General features: G+C 43.0%; 1 protein-coding gene across 1 annotated transcript in view; it reads left to right on the top strand.

Annotated features, from left to right (window-relative positions):
* Positions 1-23,738, top strand: part of dcaf1 (ddb1 and cul4 associated factor 1) — a 101,689-nt gene that overhangs the window by 13,029 nt on the left and 64,922 nt on the right. The window contains exons 2-8 of the mRNA XM_079530794.1: positions 1,995-2,112; positions 10,095-10,171; positions 12,456-12,529; positions 14,115-14,228; positions 16,417-16,554; positions 17,505-17,845; positions 22,248-22,609. Of these exons, the coding sequence (XP_079386920.1) occupies positions 2,000-2,112; positions 10,095-10,171; positions 12,456-12,529; positions 14,115-14,228; positions 16,417-16,554; positions 17,505-17,845; positions 22,248-22,609 (1,219 nt within the window). The 5' untranslated portion in view covers positions 1,995-1,999. The remainder of the gene's footprint in view (positions 1-1,994; positions 2,113-10,094; positions 10,172-12,455; positions 12,530-14,114; positions 14,229-16,416; positions 16,555-17,504; positions 17,846-22,247; positions 22,610-23,738) is intronic.

The raw sequence follows: 23,738 nt of genomic DNA, 5'->3' as shown, positions 1-23,738 counted from the left end.
ATGAAGGCATGGGGAGAGAGTATGTTTTATTGTCTCCACCATGAAGGCATCGGGAGAGAGTATGTTTTATTGTCTCCACCATGAAGGCATGGGGAGAGAGTATGTTTTATTGTCTCCACCATGAAGGCATGGGGAGAGAGTATGTTTTATTGTCTCCACCATGAAGGCATGGGGAGAGAGTATGTTTTATTGTCTCCACCAGGCCGAAGGCATGGGGAGAGAGTATGTTTTATTGTCTCCACCAGGCCGAAGGCATGGGGAGAGAGTACGTTTTATTGTCTCCACCAGGCCGAAGGCATGGGGAGAGAGTATGTTTTATTGTCTCCACCAGGCCGAAGGCATGGGGAGAGAGTATGTTTTATTGTCTCCACCAGGCCGAAGGCATGGGGAGAGAGTATGTTTTATTGTCTCCACCATGAAGGCATGGGGAGAGAGTATGTTTTATTGTCTCCACCAGGCCGAAGGCTGGGGAGAGAGTATGTTTCATTGTCTCCACCATGAAGGCATGGGGAGAGAGTATGTTTTATTGTCTCCACCATGAAGGCATGGGGAGAGAGTATGTTTTATTGTCTCCACCAGGCTGAAGGCATGGGGAGAGAGTATGTTGTATTGTCTCCACCAGGCTGAAGGCATGGGGAGAGAGTATGTTTTATTGTCTCCACAATGAAGGCATGGGGAGAGAGTATGTTTTATTGTCTCCACCATGAAGGCTTGGGGAGAGAGTATGTTTTATTGTCTCTCCACCAGGCTGAAGGCATGGGGAGAGAGTATGTTTTATTGTCTCCACCAGGCTGAAGGCATGGGGAGAGAGTATGTTTTATTGTCTCTCCACCAGGCTGAAGGCATGGGGAGAGAGTATCTTTTATTGTCTCCACCAGGCCGAAGGCATGGGGAGAGAGTATGTTTTATTGTCTCCACCATGAAGGCATGGGGAGAGAGTATGTTTTATTGTCTCCACCAGGCTGAAGGCATGGGGAGAGAGTATGTTTTATTGTCTCCACCAGGCCGAAGGCCTGGGGAGAGAGTATGTTTTATTGTCTCCACCAGGCTGAAGGCATGGGGAGAGAGTATGTTTTATTGTCTCCACCATGAAGGCATGGGGAGAGGGTATGTTTTATTGTCTCCACCAGGCCGAAGGCATGGGGAGAGAGTATCTTTTATTGTCTCCACCAGGCTGAAGGCATGGGGAGAGATTATGTTTTATTGTCTCCACCAGGCCGAAGGCATGTACAGCTAATCTCCGGTACCGTTAACCGGATCGGTGTCACATTTTGCACACACACTCCCTGGATGCCAACGATGACCTCTGCCACTTATTTTCCCATAGCGCCACCAGGAGGCAGAGTTTTGAAAAACTTTTTTTTTTATATTACTCCTCCAGGTTCTGTCAAAAATCCCGCAAATCGTTACACACTATCTCTATAGTCATCAAGACGGATCTGTCCTATATTTCAGATTCCATCCTGATTGGCTAACATTGGCTTTCAAAGTTTGCAGGATTGGCCCGTTTTGAACAAAAAGCCTCAAATCATGAACGCAGCGTGCAATTTACGTGAAATCTTTCACAGACTTTCCTACTAGGCTGAGGAATATATCCCACCCTTTTCACATTGGCCTGTTATAGCTCCACCAATAGATGGATTTTTGCAAAACACATTTTTGGAACAAAATACCTCAAATCATCCTATTTCCATCCAAAGCGTAAGAAGAAATGGTACCCTTTTCACATTGGCCTATTATAGCGCCACCAGGAGGCCACAACCTGACCTGCCTGCCCTGACCTGCCCTATTTAGGGCTGCAACTGGATTGTTTCCTTAGTGATTACTTTGCCATGGCGTCAGCCTCTGTTTAATATAAATGTTGTATCGCCAGGTACTGTCATGGCGTCGGGATGTTTTTAATTCATATTAATTTGCCGGAATCGGGCCGGCACACTGTTTTACAGGTATCATGGCGTCAGTATGTTATTAATATCAATCTTATTGTTTTAAAGGTATCATGGCGTCAGCCTCTGCCAGCGTGGATTCCAAGGCAGAGCTGACAGCTCTTCTAGAGCAGTGGGAGAAGGAGCAGCAGGGAAGCACCTCGGAGCTCAAAGACATCCTCACCAAGTAAGACTTATTATAAACACTAAACCTAACCCCAGCCTAACCCTAAACCTACCCCTAAACCTAAGCCCAGCCTAAACCTAACCCCTAACTCCACTGGGTAGCAGGGAAGCACCTCGGAGCTCAAAGACATGACATCCTCACCAAGTGCGTGCGTGCGTGCGTGCGTGCGTGTGTGCGTGCGTGCGTACTAATCAAACTTGGAGATCCATTGTCAGTGGAGTTAAGAGGTTTTCTCTGTCATTTATAAGAACTATCAATGACAGAGAAAACCACCTAACTCCACTTGAGCTGTATTCGGGTACAGTGGTGATAATATAATGACACATGCAAGTATCTGATAATATACAAAGTCACAATACCAACTTTGATGAGGCAGTATTGCTTTGTTTAAAAAATATAAGGTTTTCTTTAATTTCTGAAAAATGTAAAATGTGTTTTTCCATTTCCTGAAAAATGAAGATTGGAGGTTTCCTCCCGACAGCAGAGATATATAATGTGTAATATATTTTATAACTAATATTTCATATATAATGTGTAATATATTTCATAACTAATACTTCATATATAATGTGTTGTGGTGGCCCACATTTAGAGACTTGCAGAGACATTCACCAAATGGACATTGTGCCTTTTAAGAGGATGATGAGGATGAAGGGCGCAGGTTAGACTAGTGTTGTTGTTGTGACTCTGATGCTGCTGCAGTGTAATGCTATACGTTTAGGGATTAAGTAAACTAGTGTTGTTGTTGTGACTCTGATGCTGCTGTAGTGTAATGCTATACGTTTAGGGATTAAGTAAACTAGTGTTGTGTTGTTGTTGTGACTCTGATGCTGCTGCAGTGTAATGCTATACGTTTAGGGATTAAGTAAACTAGTGTTGTGTTGTTGTTGTGACTCTGATGCTGCTGCAGTGTAATGCTATATGTTTAGGGATTAAGTAAACTAGTGTTGTTGTTGTGACTCTGATGCTGCTGCAGTGTAATGCTATACGTTTAGGGATTAAGTAAACTAGTGTGTTGTTGTTGTGACTCTGATGCTGCTGTAGTGTAATGCTATACGTTTAGGGATTAAGTAAACTAGTGTTGTTGTTGTGACTCTGATGCTGCTGTAGTGTAATGCTATACGTTTAGGGATTAAGTAAACTAGTGTTGTGTTGTTGTGACTCTGATGCTGCTGCAGTGTAATGCTATACGTTTAGGGATTAAGTAAACTAGTGTTTTGTTGTTGTTGTTGTGACTCTGATGCTGCTGCAGTGTAATGCTATACGTTTAGGGATTAAGTAAACTAGTGTTTTGTTGTTGTTGTTGTGACTCTGATGCTGCTGCAGTGTAATGCTATACGTTTAGGGATTAAGTAAACTAGTGTTGTTGTTGTTGTGACTCTGATGCTGCTGCAGTGTAATGCTATACGTTTAGGGATTAAGTAAACTAGTGTTGTGTTGTTGTTGTGACTCTGATGCTGCTGCAGTGTAATGCTATACGTTTAGGGATTAAGTAAACTAGTGTTGTTGTTGTGACTCTGATGCTGCTGCAGTGTAATGCTATACGTTTAGGGATTAAGTAAACTAGTGTTGTTGTTTTGACTCTGATGCTGCTGCAGTGTAATGCTATACGTTTAGGGATTAAGTAAACTAGTGTTGTTGTTGTTGTGACTCTGATGCTGCTGCAGTGTAATGCTATACGTTTAGGGATTAAGTAAACTAGTGTTGTTGTTGTGACTCTGATGCTGCTACAGTGTAATGCTATACGTTTAGGGATTAAGTAAACTAGTGTTGTTGTTGTTGTGACTCTGATGCTGCTGCAGTGTAATGCTATACGTTTAGGGATTAAGTAAACTAGTGTTTTGTTGTTGTTGTTTTGACTCTGATGCTGCTGCAGTGTAATGCTATACGTTTAGGGATTAAGTAAACTAGTGTTGTTGTTGTTGTGACTCTGATGCTGCTGCAGTGTAATGCTATACGTTTAGGGATTAAGTAAACTAGTGTTGTTGTTGTTGTGACTCTGATGCTGCTGCAGTGTAATGCTATACGTTTAGGGATTAAGTAAACTAGTGTTGTTGTTGTTGTGACTCTGATGCTGCTGCAGTGTAATGCTATACGTTTAGGGATTAAGTAAACTAGTGTTGTTGTTGTTTTGACTCTGATGCTGCTGCAGTGTAATGCTATACGTTTAGGGATTAAGTAAACTAGTGTTGTTGTTGTTTTGACTCTGATGCTGCTGCAGTGTAATGCTATACGTTTAGGGATTAAGTAAACTAGTGTTGTTGTTGTGACTCTGATGCTGCTGCAGTGTAATGCTATACGTTTAGGGATTAAGTAAACTAGTGTTGTTGTTGTTTTGACTCTGATGCTGCTGCAGTGTAATGCTATACGTTTAGGGATTAAGTAAACTAGTGTTGTTGTTGTGACTCTGATGCTGCTGCAGTGTAATGCTATACGTTTAGGGATTAAGTAAACTAGTGTTGTTGTTGTGACTCTGATGCTGCTGTAGTGTAATGCTATACGTTTAGGGATTAAGTAAACTAGTGTTGTTGTTGTGACTCTGATGCTGCTGTAGTGTAATGCTATACGTTTAGGGATTAAGTAAACTAGTGTTGTTGTTGTTGTGACTCTGATGCTGCTGCAGTGTAATGCTATACGTTTAGGGATTAAGTAAACTAGTGTTGTTGTTGTTGTGACTCTGATGCTGCTGTAGTGTAATGCTATACGTTTAGGGATTAAGTAAACTAGTGTTGTTGTTGTTGTGACTCTGATGCTGCTGCAGTGTAATGCTATACGTTTAGGGATTAAGTAAACTAGTGTTGTTGTTGTGACTCTGATGCTGCTGCAGTGTAATGCTATACGTTTAGGGATTAAGTAAACTAGTGTTGTTGTTGTTGTGACTCTGATGCTGCTGCAGTGTAATGCTATACGTTTAGGGATTAAGTAAACTAGTGTTGTTGTTGTGACTCTGATGCTGCTGTAGTGTAATGCTATACGTTTAGGGATTAAGTAAACTAGTGTGTTGTTGTTGTGACTCTGATGCTGCTGTAGTGTAATGCTATATGTTTAGGGATTAAGTAAACTAGTGTTGTTGTTGTGACTCTGATGCTGCTGCAGTGTAATGCTATACGTTTAGGGATTAAGTAAACTAGTGTTGTTGTTGTTGTGACTCTGATGCTGCTGCAGTGTAATGCTATACGTTTAGGGATTAAGTAAACTAGTGTTGTGTTGTTGTTGTGACTCTGATGCTGCTGCAGTGTAATGCTATACGTTTAGGGATTAAGTAAACTAGTGTTTTGTTGTTGTTGTTGTGACTCTGATGCTGCTGCAGTGTAATGCTATACGTTTAGGGATTAAGTAAACTAGTGTTTTGTTGTTGTTGTTGTGACTCTGATGCTGCTGCAGTGTAATGCTATACGTTTAGGGATTAAGTAAACTAGTGTTGTGTTGTTGTTGTGACTCTGATGCTGCTGCAGTGTAATGCTATATGTTTAGGGATTAAGTAAACTAGTGTTGTTGTTGTGACTCTGATGCTGCTGCAGTGTAATGCTATACGTTTAGGGATTAAGTAAACTAGTGTTGTTGTTGTGACTCTGATGCTGCTGCAGTGTAATGCTATACGTTTAGGGATTAAGTAAACTAGTGTTGTTGTTGTTGTGACTCTGATGCTGCTGCAGTGTAATGCTATACGTTTAGGGATTAAGTAAACTAGTGTTGTTGTTGTGACTCTGATGCTGCTGCAGTGTAATGCTATACGTTTAGGGATTAAGTAAACTAGTGTTGTTGTTTTGACTCTGATGCTGCTGCAGTGTAATGCTATACGTTTAGGGATTAAGTAAACTAGTGTTGTTGTTGTTGTGACTCTGATGCTGCTGCAGTGTAATGCTATACGTTTAGGGATTAAGTAAACTAGTGTTGTTGTTGTGACTCTGATGCTGCTACAGTGTAATGCTATACGTTTAGGGATTAAGTAAACTAGTGTTGTTGTTGTTGTGACTCTGATGCTGCTGCAGTGTAATGCTATACGTTTAGGGATTAAGTAAACTAGTGTTTTGTTGTTGTTGTTTTGACTCTGATGCTGCTGCAGTGTAATGCTATACGTTTAGGGATTAAGTAAACTAGTGTTGTTGTTGTTGTGACTCTGATGCTGCTGCAGTGTAATGCTATACGTTTAGGGATTAAGTAAACTAGTGTTGTTGTTGTTGTGACTCTGATGCTGCTGCAGTGTAATGCTATACGTTTAGGGATTAAGTAAACTAGTGTTGTTGTTGTTGTGACTCTGATGCTGCTGCAGTGTAATGCTATACGTTTAGGGATTAAGTAAACTAGTGTTGTTGTTGTTTTGACTCTGATGCTGCTGCAGTGTAATGCTATACGTTTAGGGATTAAGTAAACTAGTGTTGTTGTTGTTTTGACTCTGATGCTGCTGCAGTGTAATGCTATACGTTTAGGGATTAAGTAAACTAGTGTTGTTGTTGTTTTGACTCTGATGCTGCTGCAGTGTAATGCTATACGTTTAGGGATTAAGTAAACTAGTGTTGTGTTGTTGTTGTGACTCTGATGCTGCTGCAGTGTAATGCTATACGTTTAGGGATTAAGTAAACTAGTGTTGTTGTTGTTTTGACTCTGATGCTGCTGCAGTGTAATGCTATACGTTTAGGGATTAAGTAAACTAGTGTTGTTGTTGTGACTCTGATGCTGCTGCAGTGTAATGCTATACGTTTAGGGATTAAGTAAACTAGTGTTGTTGTTGTTGTGACTCTGATGCTGCTGCAGTGTAATGCTATACGTTTAGGGATTAAGTAAACTAGTGTTGTTGTTGTGACTCTGATGCTGCTGTAGTGTAATGCTATACGTTTAGGGATTAAGTAAACTAGTGTTGTTGTTGTGACTCTGATGCTGCTGTAGTGTAATGCTATACGTTTAGGGATTAAGTAAACTAGTGTTGTTGTTGTTGTGACTCTGATGCTGCTGCAGTGTAATGCTATACGTTTAGGGATTAAGTAAACTAGTGTTGTTGTTGTGACTCTGATGCTGCTGCAGTGTAATGCTATACGTTTAGGGATTAAGTAAACTAGTGTTGTTGTTGTTGTGACTCTGATGCTGCTGTAGTGTAATGCTATACGTTTAGGGATTAAGTAAACTAGTGTTGTTGTTGTTGTGACTCTGATGCTGCTGCAGTGTAATGCTATACGTTTAGGGATTAAGTAAACTAGTGTTTTGTTGTTGTTGTTTTGACTCTGATGCTGCTGCAGTGTAATGCTATACGTTTAGGGATTAAGTAAACTAGTGTTTTGTTGTTGTTGTTTTGACTCTGATGCTGCTGCAGTGTAATGCTATATGTTTAGGGATTAAGTAAACTAGTGTTGTTGTTGTGACTCTGATGCTGCTGCAGTGTAATGCTATACGTTTAGGGATTAAGTAAACTAGTGTTGTTGTTGTGACTCTGATGCTGCTGCAGTGTAATGCTATATGTTTAGGGATTAAGTAAACTAGTGTTGTTGTTGTGACTCTGATGCTGCTGCAGTGTAATGCTATACGTTTAGGGATTAAGTAAACTAGTGTTGTTGTTGTGACTCTGATGCTGCTGCAGTGTAATGCTATACGTTTAGGGATTAAGTAAACTAGTGTTGTTGTTGTGACTCTGATGCTGCTGCAGTGTAATGCTATACGTTTAGGGATTAAGTAAACTAGTGTTGTTGTTGTTGTGACTCTGATGCTGCTGCAGTGTAATGCTATACGTTTAGGGATTAAGTAAACTAGTGTTGTTGTTGTGACTCTGATGCTGCTGTAGTGTAATGCTATACGTTTAGGGATTAAGTAAACTAGTGTGTTGTTGTTGTGACTCTGATGCTGCTGTAGTGTAATGCTATATGTTTAGGGATTAAGTAAACTAGTGTTGTTGTTGTTGTGACTCTGATGCTGCTGCAGTGTAATGCTATACGTTTAGGGATTAAGTAAACTAGTGTTTTGTTGTTGTTGTTTTGACTCTGATGCTGCTGCAGTGTAATGCTATACGTTTAGGGATTAAGTAAACTAGTGTTGTTGTTGTGACTCTGATGCTGCTGCAGTGTAATGCTATATGTTTAGGGATTAAGTAAACTAGTGTTGTTGTTGTGACTCTGATGCTGCTGCAGTGTAATGCTATACGTTTAGGGATTAAGTAAACTAGTGTTGTTGTTGTGACTCTGATGCTGCTGCAGTGTAATGCTATACGTTTAGGGATTAAGTAAACTAGTGTTGTTGTTGTGACTCTGATGCTGCTGCAGTGTAATGCTATACGTTTAGGGATTAAGTAAACTAGTGTTGTTGTTGTTGTGACTCTGATGCTGCTGCAGTGTAATGCTATACGTTTAGGGATTAAGTAAACTAGTGTTGTTGTTGTGACTCTGATGCTGCTGTAGTGTAATGCTATACGTTTAGGGATTAAGTAAACTAGTGTGTTGTTGTTGTGACTCTGATGCTGCTGTAGTGTAATGCTATATGTTTAGGGATTAAGTAAACTAGTGTTGTTGTTGTGACTCTGATGCTGCTGCAGTGTAATGCTATACGTTTAGGGATTAAGTAAACTAGTGTTGTTGTTGTTGTGACTCTGATGCTGCTGCAGTGTAATGCTATACGTTTAGGGATTAAGTAAACTAGTGTTGTGTTGTTGTTGTGACTCTGATGCTGCTGCAGTGTAATGCTATATGTTTAGGGATTAAGTAAACTAGTGTTGTTGTTGTGACTCTGATGCTGCTGCAGTGTAATGCTATACGTTTAGGGATTAAGTAAACTAGTGTTGTTGTTGTGACTCTGATGCTGCTGCAGTGTAATGCTATACGTTTAGGGATTAAGTAAACTAGTGTGTTGTTGTTGTGACTCTGATGCTGCTGTAGTGTAATGCTATATGTTTAGGGATTAAGTAAACTAGTGTTGTTGTTGTGACTCTGATGCTGCTGCAGTGTAATGCTATACGTTTAGGGATTAAGTAAACTAGTGTTGTTGTTGTTGTGACTCTGATGCTGCTGCAGTGTAATGCTATACGTTTAGGGATTAAGTAAACTAGTGTTGTGTTGTTGTTGTGACTCTGATGCTGCTGCAGTGTAATGCTATATGTTTAGGGATTAAGTAAACTAGTGTTGTTGTTGTGACTCTGATGCTGCTGCAGTGTAATGCTATACGTTTAGGGATTAAGTAAACTAGTGTTGTTGTTGTGACTCTGATGCTGCTGTAGTGTAATGCTATACGTTTAGGGATTAAGTAAACTAGTGTGTTGTTGTTGTGACTCTGATGCTGCTGTAGTGTAATGCTATATGTTTAGGGATTAAGTAAACTAGTGTTGTTGTTGTGACTCTGATGCTGCTGCAGTGTAATGCTATACGTTTAGGGATTAAGTAAACTAGTGTTGTGTTGTTGTGACTCTGATGCTGCTGCAGTGTAATGCTATACGTTTAGGGATTAAGTAAACTAGTGTTGTTGTTGTTGTGACTCTGATGCTGCTGCAGTGTAATGCTATATGTTTAGGGATTAAGTAAACTAGTGTTGTTGTTGTGACTCTGATGCTGCTGCAGTGTAATGCTATACGTTTAGGGATTAAGTAAACTAGTGTTGTTGTTGTTGTGACTCTGATGCTGCTGCAGTGTAATGCTATATGTTTAGGGATTAAGTAAACTAGTGTTGTTGTTGTTGTGACTCTGATGCTGCTGCAGTGTAATGCTATACGTTTAGGGATTAAGTAAACTAGTGTTGTTGTTGTTGTGACTCTGATGCTGCTGCAGTGTAATGCTATACGTTTAGGGATTAAGTAAACTAGTGTTGTTGTTGTGACTCTGATGCTGCTGTAGTGTAATGCTATACGTTTAGGGATTAAGTAAACTAGTGTTGTTGTTGTGACTCTGATGCTGCTGCAGTGTAATGCTATACGTTTAGGGATTAAGTAAACTACATCTCCTGTCTCGCTGTTTCTTACCCCACAGTGTAATATATTGTATAACTCATATTTATATATTTTCTTCTACCAGGATCTCTGAGCTGGTGGAGAGGGAGACGGAGGAATACCACAAAGCTGATCCTGATCCCTTTGATGACCGACATCCTGGTACAAGAATTACCATAATTAATATTCATGACATCCTGGTACAATAATTACCATACATCTATATATACAAGTGAGAAGTTGTACCCAACCCAGGAAAAGGGACCCAAAGTCAACAGCTACTACGTCACTGACACACTCCAACACACACTGCAACACACTACACTCACACGGCAGTGACGTCACACACTTACCCTCCGCGTCGTTCGGCCGCTATCTCGTCATGTCGCGCCGAACGCCGAGCCTCAACACCACCCGCGGAACATTGCTCATTGCACTGCCACCAAAGTTGCCTCCCTTCCACACTCACAAACAATATCAATATCAATCATTTAAAAAAAAACCTCACAAGCACCCACACCCCCGCACGCACACACTCGCACACGGGCCACGGAACACTGTTGCCATGTCTATGCAAACAAGCCCAGAAAAAATGCCATTCAACACGCTACTCACACACACTACAACTCGCTTAAAACTCGCGGACCTGGCAACACTGCGTCCTGTTTTCCCATTGGCTACTGTTGCTAATTTGATTTCAGCATGTTTTACACTGCAGTTGCGCAGTGCACACCATGGGACAAATCGGCTTTTCACCCCCTGCCACTGTGCCCACAAACGCATGTCCAAGAGGAAAACAATCTAAACATGATATACTAACGTCAGCATGGGGCAGATTAACACACACAAGCGTTATTAGTTGAGTTTTCTTATTGAAGTGCCTCTGAATTGTAACGGTGTGTTTATGTCAGTCATTGATGCGATCCGTTGTTATTCAGCCACCACCAGCACCATACGCACGGACTGGAGAGAGAAGTGTTTCTCTCCCTTCGGCTCATGTAGCCCTCATTGTAACTACAAATATTGTTCCCGAAGAAACAATGTGGGGTCACTGCAATCCAAAAGATTGTAGCCCTACTATAATGCAGTCAAGGTCCCCCAAACAATATACTACAGTATGTTCTGCTCCATTCTCAACATCTTTATACTATATAAATATACTACAGTATGTTCTGCTCCATTCTCAACATCTTTATACTATATAAATATACTACAGTATGTTCTGCTCCATTCTCAACATCTTTAAATATACTACATATTTATACTATATAAATATACTACAGTATGTTCTGCTCCATTCTCAACATCTTTTGGTTTCCAAAAACAGTAATTTATTGTAAGTAAACAAAAACAGTAAAAAGCAGTTTCATGTGTGCTTATTTTAATTTAATTGAATTTGCTTTGATGTGAAAATACAACAAATAATAATAATACCCATCCGTTACTACACGTGAAGGGCACAATACTGGGTTTAAAAACACAGCTGAAACATGAAGTGGAGTCTGTCAAATCTCACAATTTCCTTCTTCCCATTGCGCTGCAACATTCTAGTTAATATACATGACATCCTGGTCCTTAATTACCATAATTATTATTCATGACATCCTGGTACAAGAATTGCCATAAATTAATATTCATGACATCCTGGTACAATAATTACCATAATTAATATTCATGACATCCTGGTACAATAATTACCATAATTAATATTCATGACGATGACGATTCACATAATGACTGCATTACATATCGTATTCTATATGCCATCTGACTTCATTGTGGTCATCAGAATAAATGCATGTCGTATCATATCATAATTATTCAGAATAAATCCATATGGTATCATATTGTTGTGGTCTTCAGGGAGGGCAGATCCAGAATGCGTTTTAGGGTTAATATATTGTTGTGGTCTTCAGGGAGGGCAGATCCAGAATGCGTTTTAGGGTTAATATATTGTTGTGGTCTTCAGGGAGGGCAGATCCAGAATGTGTTTTAGGGTTAATATATTGTTGTGGTCTTCAGGGAGGGCAGATCCAGAATGTGTTTTAGGGTTAATATATTGTTGTGGTCTTCAGGGAGGGCCGATCCAGAATGTGTTTTAGGGTTAATATATTGTTGTGGTCTTCAGGGAGGGCAGATCCAGAATGCGTTTTAGGGTTAATATATTGTTGTGGTCTTCAGGGAGGGCAGATCCAGAATGCGTTTTAGGGTTAATATATTGTTGTGGTCTTCAGGGAGGGCAGATCCAGAATGTGTTTTAGGGTTAATATATTGTTGTGGTCTTCAGGGAGGGCAGATCCAGAATGCGTTTTAGGGTTAATATATTGTTGTGGTCTTCAGGGAGGGCAGATCCAGAATGCGTTTTAGGGTTAATATATTTTTCTGGTCTTCAGGGAGGGCAGATCCAGAATGCGTTTTAGGGTTAATATATTTTTCTGGTCTTCAGGGAGGGCAGATCCAGAATGCGTTTTAGGACACCTGCTGAAGATTCTCTTCAAGAATGACGACTTCATGAACGCCGTAAGTACGGAGCAAACATAGGAACGTTAATATCTCATTATAATATGATATGAGTGTTATTGTAATGAGAGCATAAAGATGATCTCATTACAATATGAGAGTTATTGTTGAGAACGTAACAAAGTCCGTCTGTCCGTCCGTGTACAGCTAATCTCCGGCACCGTTAACCCGGTCGATGCCACATTTTCCAGAACGGCCTGTTATAGCTCCACCAGGAGGCCGAACACATTTTTGGATATTACTCCTCCAGATTCTGTCCAAAAATCCCGCAAATCGTTACACACTATCTCTATAGTCATGTGCTCAAGACGGATCTGTCTTGAGCTAATGTTCGATACAGCTTAATAACTGTTAAGTTTCTATTCATCGCATTACATGCATCGCATTACGTTATACTTTAGCTTTTGAAAAATAGCAGATGTACACGCTACGAGCTTGTGGATCTGATATTTTTGAAAAATCGTGAAAATGTGTTGCAAATCTTTGAATATATATTCTTTTAGAGAACATTTTTAACTCAAATCTTTGCTTCTAGGGGGGCCCTGGAACAACATATTTTCAGATGGGGGTCGGCGGCCAAATTAATATATTTTTGGGGGTCGTTGACATGAACATGTTTGAGAACCACTGACACAGAAACATGGGTTTTTTCAAGAAAACTGTCATGATTTAGAAGGTATTTGTAGAATTGTCGTCAGGTCTAAATGTGTTAAACTAAAGGAAGTGTGTTCTGGTTAGGTTTATTTACTACATGTTCTAAATTAAGTGTGTGTTCTCATTGAACTAAAGGAAGTGTGTGTTCTCATTGAACTAAAGGAAGTGTGTGTTCTCATTGAACTAAAGGAAGTGTGTGTTCTCATTGAACTAAAGGAAGTGTGTGTTCTCATTGAACTAAAGGAAGTGTGTGTTCTCATTGAACTAAAGGAAGTGTGTGTTCTCATTGAACTAAAGGAAGTGTGTGTTCTCATTGAACTAAAGGAAGTGTGTGTTCTCATTGAACTAAAGGAAGTGTGTGTTCTGGTTAAACTAAAGGAAGTGTGTGTTCTGGTTAAACTAAAGGAAGTGTGTGTTCTGGTTAAACTAAAGGAAGTGTGTGTGTGTTCTGGTTAAACTAAAGGAAGTGTGTGTTCTCATTGAACTAAAGGAAGTGTGTGTTCTCATTGAACTAAAGGAAGTGTGTGTTCTGGTTAAACTAAAGGAAGTGTGTGTTCTGGTTAAACTAAAGGAAGTGTGTGTGTGTTCTGGTTAAACTAAAGGAAGTGTGTGTTCTCATTGAACTAAAGGAAGTGTGTGTTCTGGTTAAACTAAATGAAGTGTGTGTTCTGGTTAAACTAAAGGAAGTGTGTTTTCTGGTTAAACTAAAGGAAGTGTGTGTGTGTTCTGGTTAAACTAAAGGAAGTGTGTGTTCTCATTGAACTAAAGGAAGTGTGTGTTCTGGTTAAACTAAAGGAAGTGTGTGTTCTGGTTAAACTAAAGGAAGTGTGTTTTCTGGTTAAACTAAAGGAAGTGTGTGTTCTGGTTAAACTAAAGGAAGTGTGTGTTCTGGTTAAACTAAAGGAAGTGTGTGTTCTGGTTAAACCTCCAGCTGGTCAACAGCTACGTGATGACCAGCAGAGAGCTGTCACTCAACACGGCGGCCTGTCGACTCCTCCAGAACATCATGCCTGGTCTGGAGACCGCCGTGGTGTTCCAGGAGAAGGTAGGATATGACCCCTGACCTTTAACCCCTGACCTTTAACCCCTGGCCTCCAGAACATCATGCCTGGTCTGGAGACGGCCGTGGTCTTCCAGGAGAAGGTATGATATGACCCCTGACCTTTAACCCCTGACCTCCAGAACATCATGCCTGGTCTGGAGACGGCCGTGGTCTTTCAGGAGAAGGTAGGATATGACCCCTGACCTTTAACCCCTGACCTTTAACCCCTGACCTCCAGAACATCATGCCTGGTCTGGAGACCGCTGTGGTCTTCCAGGAGAAGGTATGATATGACCCCTGACCTTTAACCCCTGACCTCCAGAACATCATGCCTGGTCTGGAGACCGCCGTGGTCTTCCAGGAGAAGGTATGATATGACCCCTGACCTTTAACCCCTGACCTCCAAAACATCATGCCTGGTCTGGAGACCGCCGTGGTCTTCCAGGAGAAGGTAGGATATGACCCCTGACCTTTAACCCCTGACCTCCAGAACATCATGCCTGGTCAGGAGACCGCCGTGGTCTTAATTTGAAAGAAGAAAAAAAGGGTAGCCAGGTTACAACACTTTCTTGTTTTTCTTCTTTGTAATTATTTGTTGGGCCCAAAATATTGCGTTTGTTGTCATGATTTGTCACGATCCGAGTTGGCTTCGTCCGACGCTTACAGATCTTTAAATAAATACACGATCCGAGTTGGCTTCGTCCGACGCTTACAGATCTTTAAATAAATACTTTTTGAAACGTCTATGGGGGGAATGAACGGGAATTATTTCCTGGGCCTGGCGTCGTCATGAAAGGGGGCGGGACTGGGACTGGCGTCGTCATGAAAGGGGGCGGGACTGGGCCTGGCGTCGTCATGAAAGGGGGCGGGACTGGGCCTGGCGTCGTCATGAAAGGGGGCGGGACTGGGCCTGGCGTCGTCATGAAAGGGGGCGGGACTGGGACTGGCGTCGTCATGAAAGGGGGCGGGACTGGGCCTGGCGTCGTCATGAAAGGGGGCGGGACTGGGCCTGGCGTCGTCATGAAAGGGGGCGGGACTGGGCCTGGCGTCGTCATGAAAGGGGGCGGGACTGGGCCTGGCGTAGTCATGAAAGGGGGCGGGACTGGGACTGCTGTCGTCATGAAAGGGGGCGGGACTGGGACTGGCGTCGTCATGAAAGGGGGAGGGACTGGGCCTGGCCTCGTCATGAAAGGGGGCGGGACTGGGCCTGGCGTTGTCATGAAAGGGGGCGGGACTGGGCCTGGCGTCGTCATGAAAGGGGGCGGGACTGGGCCTGGCGTCGTCATGAAAGGGGGCGGGACTGGGCCTGGCGTCGTCATGAAAGGGGGCGGGACTGGCCCTGGCGTCGTCATGAAAGGGGGCGGGACTGTGACGCTCTATGAATATGGTACCAAGATAGTGAAGGGGCTATATCTTGCGCCACCCACTAATTTTTGAAAAAACCTTTTAAAATAGTTCAACTAGCCAATTTCATAATGTCTCGATGTAGATCAGCTAGTTGAACTATTTTAAAATGTTTTTTTAAAATAGTAAAACATGGCAAATTAGTTTAGGGATAAGGGGTGGTGCAAGATGGATGTCATAGTATCCCATCCTCCAGGAGGGCATCGTAGTGATATTTTAACACATTGTGATCCCATCCTCCAGGAGGACATCATAGTGATATTTAACTCATTGTATCCCATCCTCCAGGAGGGCATCGTAGTGATATTTAACACATTGTGATCCCATCCTCCAGGAGGGCATCGTAGTGATATTTAACTCATTGTATCCCATCCTCCAGGAGGGCATCGTAGTGATATTTAACACATTGTGATCCCATCCTCCAGGAGGGCATCGTAGTGATATTTAACTCATTGTATCCCATCCTCCAGGAGGGCATCGTAGTGATATTTAACTCATTGTATCCCATCCTCCAGGAGGGCATCGTAGTGATATTTAACTCATTGTATCCAATCCTCCAGGAGGGCATCGTAGTGATATTTAACTCATTGTATCTCATCCTCCAGGAGGACATCGTAGTGATATTTAACTCATTGTATCCCATCCTCCATGATGGCATCATTGTGATATTTAACTCATTGTGATCCCATCCTCAAGGAGGGCATCATAGTGATATTTAACTCATTGTATCCCATCCTCCAGGACGACATCATAGTGATATTTAACTCATTGTGATCCCATCCTCCAGGAGGGCATCGTAGAGCGTCTCTTCAAGTGGGCTCAGGAGGCGGAGCAACCTCTGAGGATCTACGCTACGGGTCTGCTGGCCGGAGCCATGGAGAACCAGGACATCGCTGCTAACTACCGCGAGGAGAACTCTGTTCTGGTACGTATTAATATAGAGCCATGGAGAACCAGGAGAACTCTGTTCTGGTGAGTTATAGAGTCTCACGTTGCCAGATTGTTTCCTCTTGCAATGTTCAAATGCTTCTGTCATACAGTCTGGAGCAACGGAAGCTCTGATCATGAGTCAAATATATATAAATGCTTCTGTCGTACAGTCTGGAGCAACGGAAGCTCTGATCATGAGTCAAATATATATAAATGCGTCCGTCGCACAGTCTGGAGCAACGGAAGCTCTGATCATGAGTCAAATATATATAAATGCTTCCGTCGCACAGTCTGGAGCAACGGAAGCTCTGATCATGAGTCAAATATATATAAATGCTTCCGTCGCACAGTCTGGAGCAACGGCAGCTCTGATCATGAATAAAATATAAATGCTTCCGTCGTACAGTCTGCAGCAACGGAAGCTCTGATCACGAATAAAATATAAATGCTTCCATCATACATGCTTCTGTCATACTGGTGTACGTCAGTCAGTAGATGGTGCTGTTGGCTGAACTATGACTGTTTTCATTGCACTAGTTGATTTAATTGATTATGAAAACGTGTAGATAAAGGCGCTATATAAATATAAATGCACCATTTACTCTCCTATCAATTTATTCCAACCCAACTCCCGTGGGAAGCTTTGTGACATATTTTTGTGCAGATTTTCCACACATTTCGCTAACCTCCCCTAATTCAGAGCAACGGACTGACCTGGTGCTTCCTTCCATGCATGAGGAGTCCATCCCTTTACCTTAACCCTAACCTCCCCTAATTCAGAGCAACGGACTCACCTGGTGCTTCCTTCCATGCATGAGGAGTCCATCCCCTTACCTTAACCCTAACCTCCCCTAATTCAGAGCAACGGACTGACCTGGTGCTTCCTTCCATGCATGAAGAGTCCATCCCCTTAGTTTCTAAAGGGTTTACTGTGTTTCCTGGCAGGTTCCTCTGATGCTGCAGCGCCTCCGTCAGCTCCAGGACAAGGACTTGGAGAACCGCATGGAGTTCAAGAGACCGAGCCCCCGGAAAGGTCTGTTCCCCCTTGGGGGCCCCGAACCCAGCCTGTACCCCCTGGGGGGCCCTGAGCACAGCCTGTTCCCCCTTGGGGGCCCCGAACCCAGTCTGTACCCTCTGGGGGGCGCCGAACCCAGCCTGTACCCCCTGGGGGGGCCCGAACCCCCCAACCTGTTCCCCCTTGGGGGCCCCGAGCCCCTTCTTCCCCTGGATGAGGAGGCGGTGGATGGGGGCTTCGATGGAAGCCCGTTCGGCTCTGCGATGATGGGGTAGGCCTGCTGTCGCCATTATTACACAAATACACACATCGTCTAATCCAGTGGTTAGCGCAGTGTTAGCATATCAGTGTTAGCATAGCAGCAGAGCAGTGTCAGCATAGCAGTGTTAGCATAGCAGTGTTAGCATAGCAGTGTTAGCATACAGCATAGCAGTGTTAGCATAGCAGTGTTAGCATAGCAGCATAGCAGTGTTAGCATAGCAGTGTTAGCATATCAGTGTTAGCATAGCAGCATAGCAGTGTTAGCATAGCAGTGTTAGCATAGCAGTGTTAGCATAGCAGTGTTAGCATAGCAGCATAGCAGCATAGCAGTGTTAGCATAGCAGTGAATAACTATTCAAATGGACTTTACTCTCATCAGCACAACATAGGACTAGGTTTGAAGGCTGTTTAAAGGTTCTGTAGATCTGGTAATTCAACAGGACTATGTTCTGTAGATCTGGTAATTCAAGGTTCCGTGACGACAGAAGAGACAAATGTAATGAAAATAGCCGATCTACAAGCTCACAACGATGTGGTGATGCATTGTGAGTTTGTAGATGTCATTAGCTATTCTACATAATGATGTCATCATTCAATGACATCACAATATCGTCATTGCAGCCAATGTAATCGTCCTATAAAATCATATGTACTATAAACAAAACAAATGTAGGAACTTGACATTTAACTTCTGGATGTTAGTAGCATTTATTTGTGGAGTTGCAGGTATTTCAAATGTTGCACTGGACAGTACATCTGAAAGGAGGACCAGATCATTACCTCTATGCTGCTGTGGTAGTCGGGCTCAAGGTGTATTCCTTTGGGCGATTAAAGCCTCTTAGGGAGAACAACAGTGATCAGATTCAGGTGAACATCTTCAACCAGGTGTCGTTGCGCTGGAGGATTTTGCCCCCAGAGACAACAGGAGGAGGAGAGCGCCCCCTTGAGGTTCCCTCCAGGCGTCAGGGCCACACAGCTGTGCTGATTGGAGACACTGTCTACCTCTGGGGAGGGTACCCTTACTGCAACGTGCTTTATGCATTTGATGTCGACGCCCACAGATGGTTCAAACCACAGGTTTCTGGGACTGTTCCAAATGGGAGGAGCTACCACTCTGCCTGCGTCCTGGAGAATGTCATGTTTATCCAAGGAGGATACACCCAGCTGACTGGACGCACTAATGACATCTACAAGTTGGACACCAGGACAATGGTCTGGACTTTAATCAACACCAGAGGAACTCCTCCACCTGTTTCATCCAGTCACTCTGCCACCATTATCGGGACAAAGATGTTTGTATTTGGGGGCTGGTCTGGGTATGAACAAAACGTCTATAACACCATCAGAGTGTTTGACACAGAGACCAACCTCTGGCTGAGCACGCCTTCTGGACAGATTCTTCCAGAAGGACGCTACGGTCATTCTGCCTTTGCCTACAATGGAGAGCTGTACATATTTGGAGGCAAAAACTCACCCCAGAAATTCAACGACCTGTGGAAATTCAACCCAGAGACCTTCTCCTGGAGTCAGGTTGAGCCCAAAGGGAAAAGCCCATGTACGAAGTCTTGTTGGATGGCCTGTTGTTGCATGGGAGATCTTATCATCCTCTTTGGAGGAAACAAAGGATCTGAGTTGTTCATCTTAAACTTTAGTCCGAGTCTTAAGATGTTGTGTAAACTGTCAGTTTTTCAGTACAGTCTGGAGCAGTCACAACTTCCACATGACATCAAGTGGGAACTGGCAGCCATGACTAGCAACAACTGAACCATTAACATCCAAAGGAAATAACAAAACATCACACCTGTGTGAAGTGAGGGGTGCTTTTATCATCACACATCACATTCCGTGGTACACACAGACACACAAAGCTGGACATATGTGGGGCCAGCACCCCTCAACAAATAAATACCGCTAAAGCCATAAAAATCAGATGGTATGAGGAACTGGTCTCTATACTGCCTCCCCCTGGCCAGCCGGGGCGCCTGATGGAGGTGAAAGGAACTGGTCTCTAAACTGCCTCCCCCTGGCCAGCCGGGGCGCCTGATGGAGGGGAAAGGAACTGGTCTCTAAACTGCCTCCCCCTGGCCAGCCGGGGCGCCTGATGGAGGGGAAAGGAACTGGTATCTAAACCGTTACCCCCTGGCCAGCCGGGGCGCCTGATGGAGGGGAAAGGAGCTGGTATCTAAACTGCCTCCCCCTGGCCAGCCGGGGCGCCTGATGGAGGGGAAAGGAACTGGTTCGCTTTCCTTCCACGCGCTACGTCCGTCGTCCAACCAGGGAAACTCCCCCCTGTCAGGTGTAAAGGAGCAACTTGGACACTCAGGCATGAAGGAAGCATGAGTTCAAGTCCGTTGCTCTCCCCATGTCCCCCATATATGGGGACTAGGTTGGCGGAGGGTGTGTAGAGCCCAGGCTCACATTGGTAAATAAAATGGTAAATGGTGCATTTATATAGCGCCTTTATCCAAGGTGCTTTACATAGATTGTGCATTACATTCACCCATTCACACACACATTCATACACCGATTGCGGCGGAAGCCATGCAAGGTACCAACCAGCACATCGGGAGCAATTTGGGGTTCAGTGTCTTGCCCAAGGACACTTTGACATGTAGACAGGAGGAGCCGGGATTCGAACCGCTGACCCATGGATCATTGGATGACCTGCTCTACCTCCTGAGCCACAGCCACAGCCGCCCACATTAGATAATTGACACGGGTAAAAAATGGGTTACAAAATCGTGGGATAAAAATTATATATAAAAAAAAAAAACCTGCAGTAGTGACATCACTGCTGTTGCTTTCATCACAGTGCAGGACCCGCCTTTCACTTTCACAGGAAATGATGTCATCAATATGTAAACAAAGATGGGATGCTGAGGGACTGCCAGCTGCACCTCAACTATTTCTGCAATTCTTTTAAAATATAAAAAAGTGAGGGGCCACAAAAAACACCCACAATTAAATCCTTAATCGCAATTGTTTGTGAGACAATGAATTGATCGTCATTTTAAAAGGTCTTATCGTGACAGCATGGATTAAAGTTCTCAGTCTGTTTGGGTCATTAGTTATTAGTTCTCAGTCTGTTTGGGTCATTCGTTATTAGTTCTCAGTCTGTTTGGGTCATTAGTTATTAGTTCTCAGTCTGTTTGGGTCATTCGTTATTAGTTCTCAGTCTGTTTGGGTCATTAGTTATTAAAGTTCTCAGTCTGTTTGGGTCATTAGTTATTAGTTCTCAGTCTGTTTGGGTCATTCGTTATTAGTTCTCAGTCTGTTTGGGTCATTAGTTATTAGTTCTCAGTCTGTTTGGGTCATTAGTTATTAGTTCTCAGTCTGTTTGGGTCATTAGTTATTAGTTCTCAGTCTGTTTGGGTCATTAGTAGCGATCAAACGTAGCGATAGATTTGATGAAACATGACTGCTCCCAGTTAACCCATTTAGGCCTGACGTCGAAATAAAAAAAAAGTCTTCTGAAAGAATATATATTCAAAGATTTGTGCCTCATTTTCACGATATTTCAAAAATAGCAGACCTACAAGCTTGTAGCGCGCCACTCGGTGGCGCGCTATGAGCTTGTAGATCTGCTATTTTTTCAATAGCTAAAGTATAACATAATGCTTAGTTAAAACACAAAGGGGTTCCCGCCCAGAATGGGTCAAATGTCATAAAAGCAAAGACGATTCATGTTTCAAATCTGTGATTTCTTCAGCTGGTCGGCCTGAAACATCATCATTACATTTGAATTTATTCCATGCAATTAATTATTTAATCCTCAACTTAAAGGTTCTGTGACACACATTTTCATTTATTTTTATTTTTATTTTTTATTTTAGAATAATAATAATAATAATAATAAAACTTGATTTATATAGCACTTTTTTAAACAACAGAATACATCACTGATGCAAAAGAAGAAAAAAAAACAGTAGAAAATAACAAACGGATTAGAATCAGGGAGATGCAAAGGCTATTCTATAAAAATGGGTCTTCAGGAGGGTTTTAAAATGTGTTAGAGACTGGGTTAGCCTCAGTTTCTCTGGAACTCAATTCCACCCAAAACACTTTGAACTTTGAATATTCAGTGTACTTTCTGTGGTCTGGAGTTTTCTCTGGGGTTTGGAAGCCTTTTGAGCTGCAATGAAAACAGGCGAAACTGTGAAAACAGTGACATCTGCTGGAAAATCCCACTGACTTGTTTGGGATTTGCAGGCTGTGACATCACAGTCAGCAGAAAACCCAGAGCACCTGTTTGAGCCAGAAAACCCAACAGACCACAGAAAATATACTGAAAGTTAAAAGTTCAGGTTTTTTGGGTGCAATTGAGCTCAGAAAACCTACAAGAAATTAAGAAAAATTACAAAAACTTTGTTTTAATGTCACAATCCCTTGTAATGTGCTCATGTTGTTGACAGCTCTACGACGGGGACCACGTTGAGCCAGAAGGGAACGACGGAAAACGCCGACATAATGGACCGAGACGGGAGAACCTCTCCTCCGTTCCCCTCCTCTGTGGACCGAGACGGGAGAACCTCTCCTCCGTTCCCCTCCTCTGTCATAATGGACCGAGACGGGAGAACCTCTCCTCCGTTCCCCTCCTCTGTCGCCGTTGAGTCCGACAACGAGAAGAACCTCTCCTCGTTCCGCCTGGCGTCCCCTCTTCGGAACGGCGTGTCGGGGGGGCGGGCCAACGCCCCCGGGGGGGCGGGCCGAACGTCCATGATGAAACCGCTGCTGACCAATCAGGACGAGGCCGACGGGAAGGCGGAGGGCGGCGGTAAGTGTAAGGCCTGGCGCACGGTTATGACATCATCACCTTAACCCAGTGAGGCCTGGCGCACGGTTATGACATCATCACCTTAACCCAGTAAGGCCTGGCGCATGGTTATGACATCATCACCTTAACCCAGTGAGGCCTGGCGCATGGTTATGACATCATCACCTTAACCCAGTGAGGCCTGGCGCACGGTTATGACATCATCACCTTAACCCAGTGAGGCCTGGCGCACGGTTATGACATCATCACCTTAACCCAGTGAGGCCTGGCGCATGGTTATGACATCACCTTAACCCATTCAGACCCTGAGGCCCATTCTAAAAAAAATGGCTTCTAAATCCTGACAGTTTTTTACTGAAAGACATAAAGAGGCGTCTTTATGTGCATCGCAGCGTAAAATGCGATATTCTGGGCTTGATTAGAGCTTAATTTGACTTGGATATTAAAATAAACGATGATCGCTTAGCATCGGGGACAGATGACTGTGTAACACTTAGCATCGGGGACAGATGACTGTGTAACACAGTGCAGAAACACAGCATCGGGGACAGATGACTGTGTAACACAGTGCAGAAACACAGCATCGGGGACAGATGACTGTGTAACACAGTGCAGAAACACAGCATCGGGGACAGATGACTGTTTAACACAAACAAAGCTAGCGGATGTTGTGATCCGTTTAACCGGAAATGACATCGCCATATTTGCTCTATTCGGTCAAAATCGGCATAATGGTGAAGTTACTGCCACCATCAGGACTGGGTCTCTAATACTATATTATATATATATATATATATATATATATATATATATATATACTGTATATGTGCATGCATAAAGTGAGTGGCAAATCGAGTGGCAAAGTGAGTTCAATGTTGTTTAACGTTGATGTTTAATGCAAACATATTGGACTTTTCTGTCTGTTTTCTTTTTTTTGCCATTCAGTACGCATTCCCGCATAACTTCCTGGTATGATGATGATGTCACGTGCATACCCTCTAGTCTATAGGATTGCCGCGTGAAAATGAGATATAGTGTGTATATCACAGATTTAGTGTGATATAGTGTTTATATCACAGATCTTTCTATTGGCATTAAAATGATGAATAGAGCTGGCAGAAGGCACTGA

This window comes from Electrona antarctica (assembly GCF_951216825.1).
Source record: "Electrona antarctica genome assembly, contig: scaffold_56, whole genome shotgun sequence".
In the NCBI taxonomy this organism is placed as follows: Eukaryota; Metazoa; Chordata; class Actinopteri; order Myctophiformes; family Myctophidae; genus Electrona; species Electrona antarctica.
The sequence above is the reverse complement of the archived record's forward strand: the minus strand, read 5'-3'. Positions and strand labels throughout refer to the sequence as shown.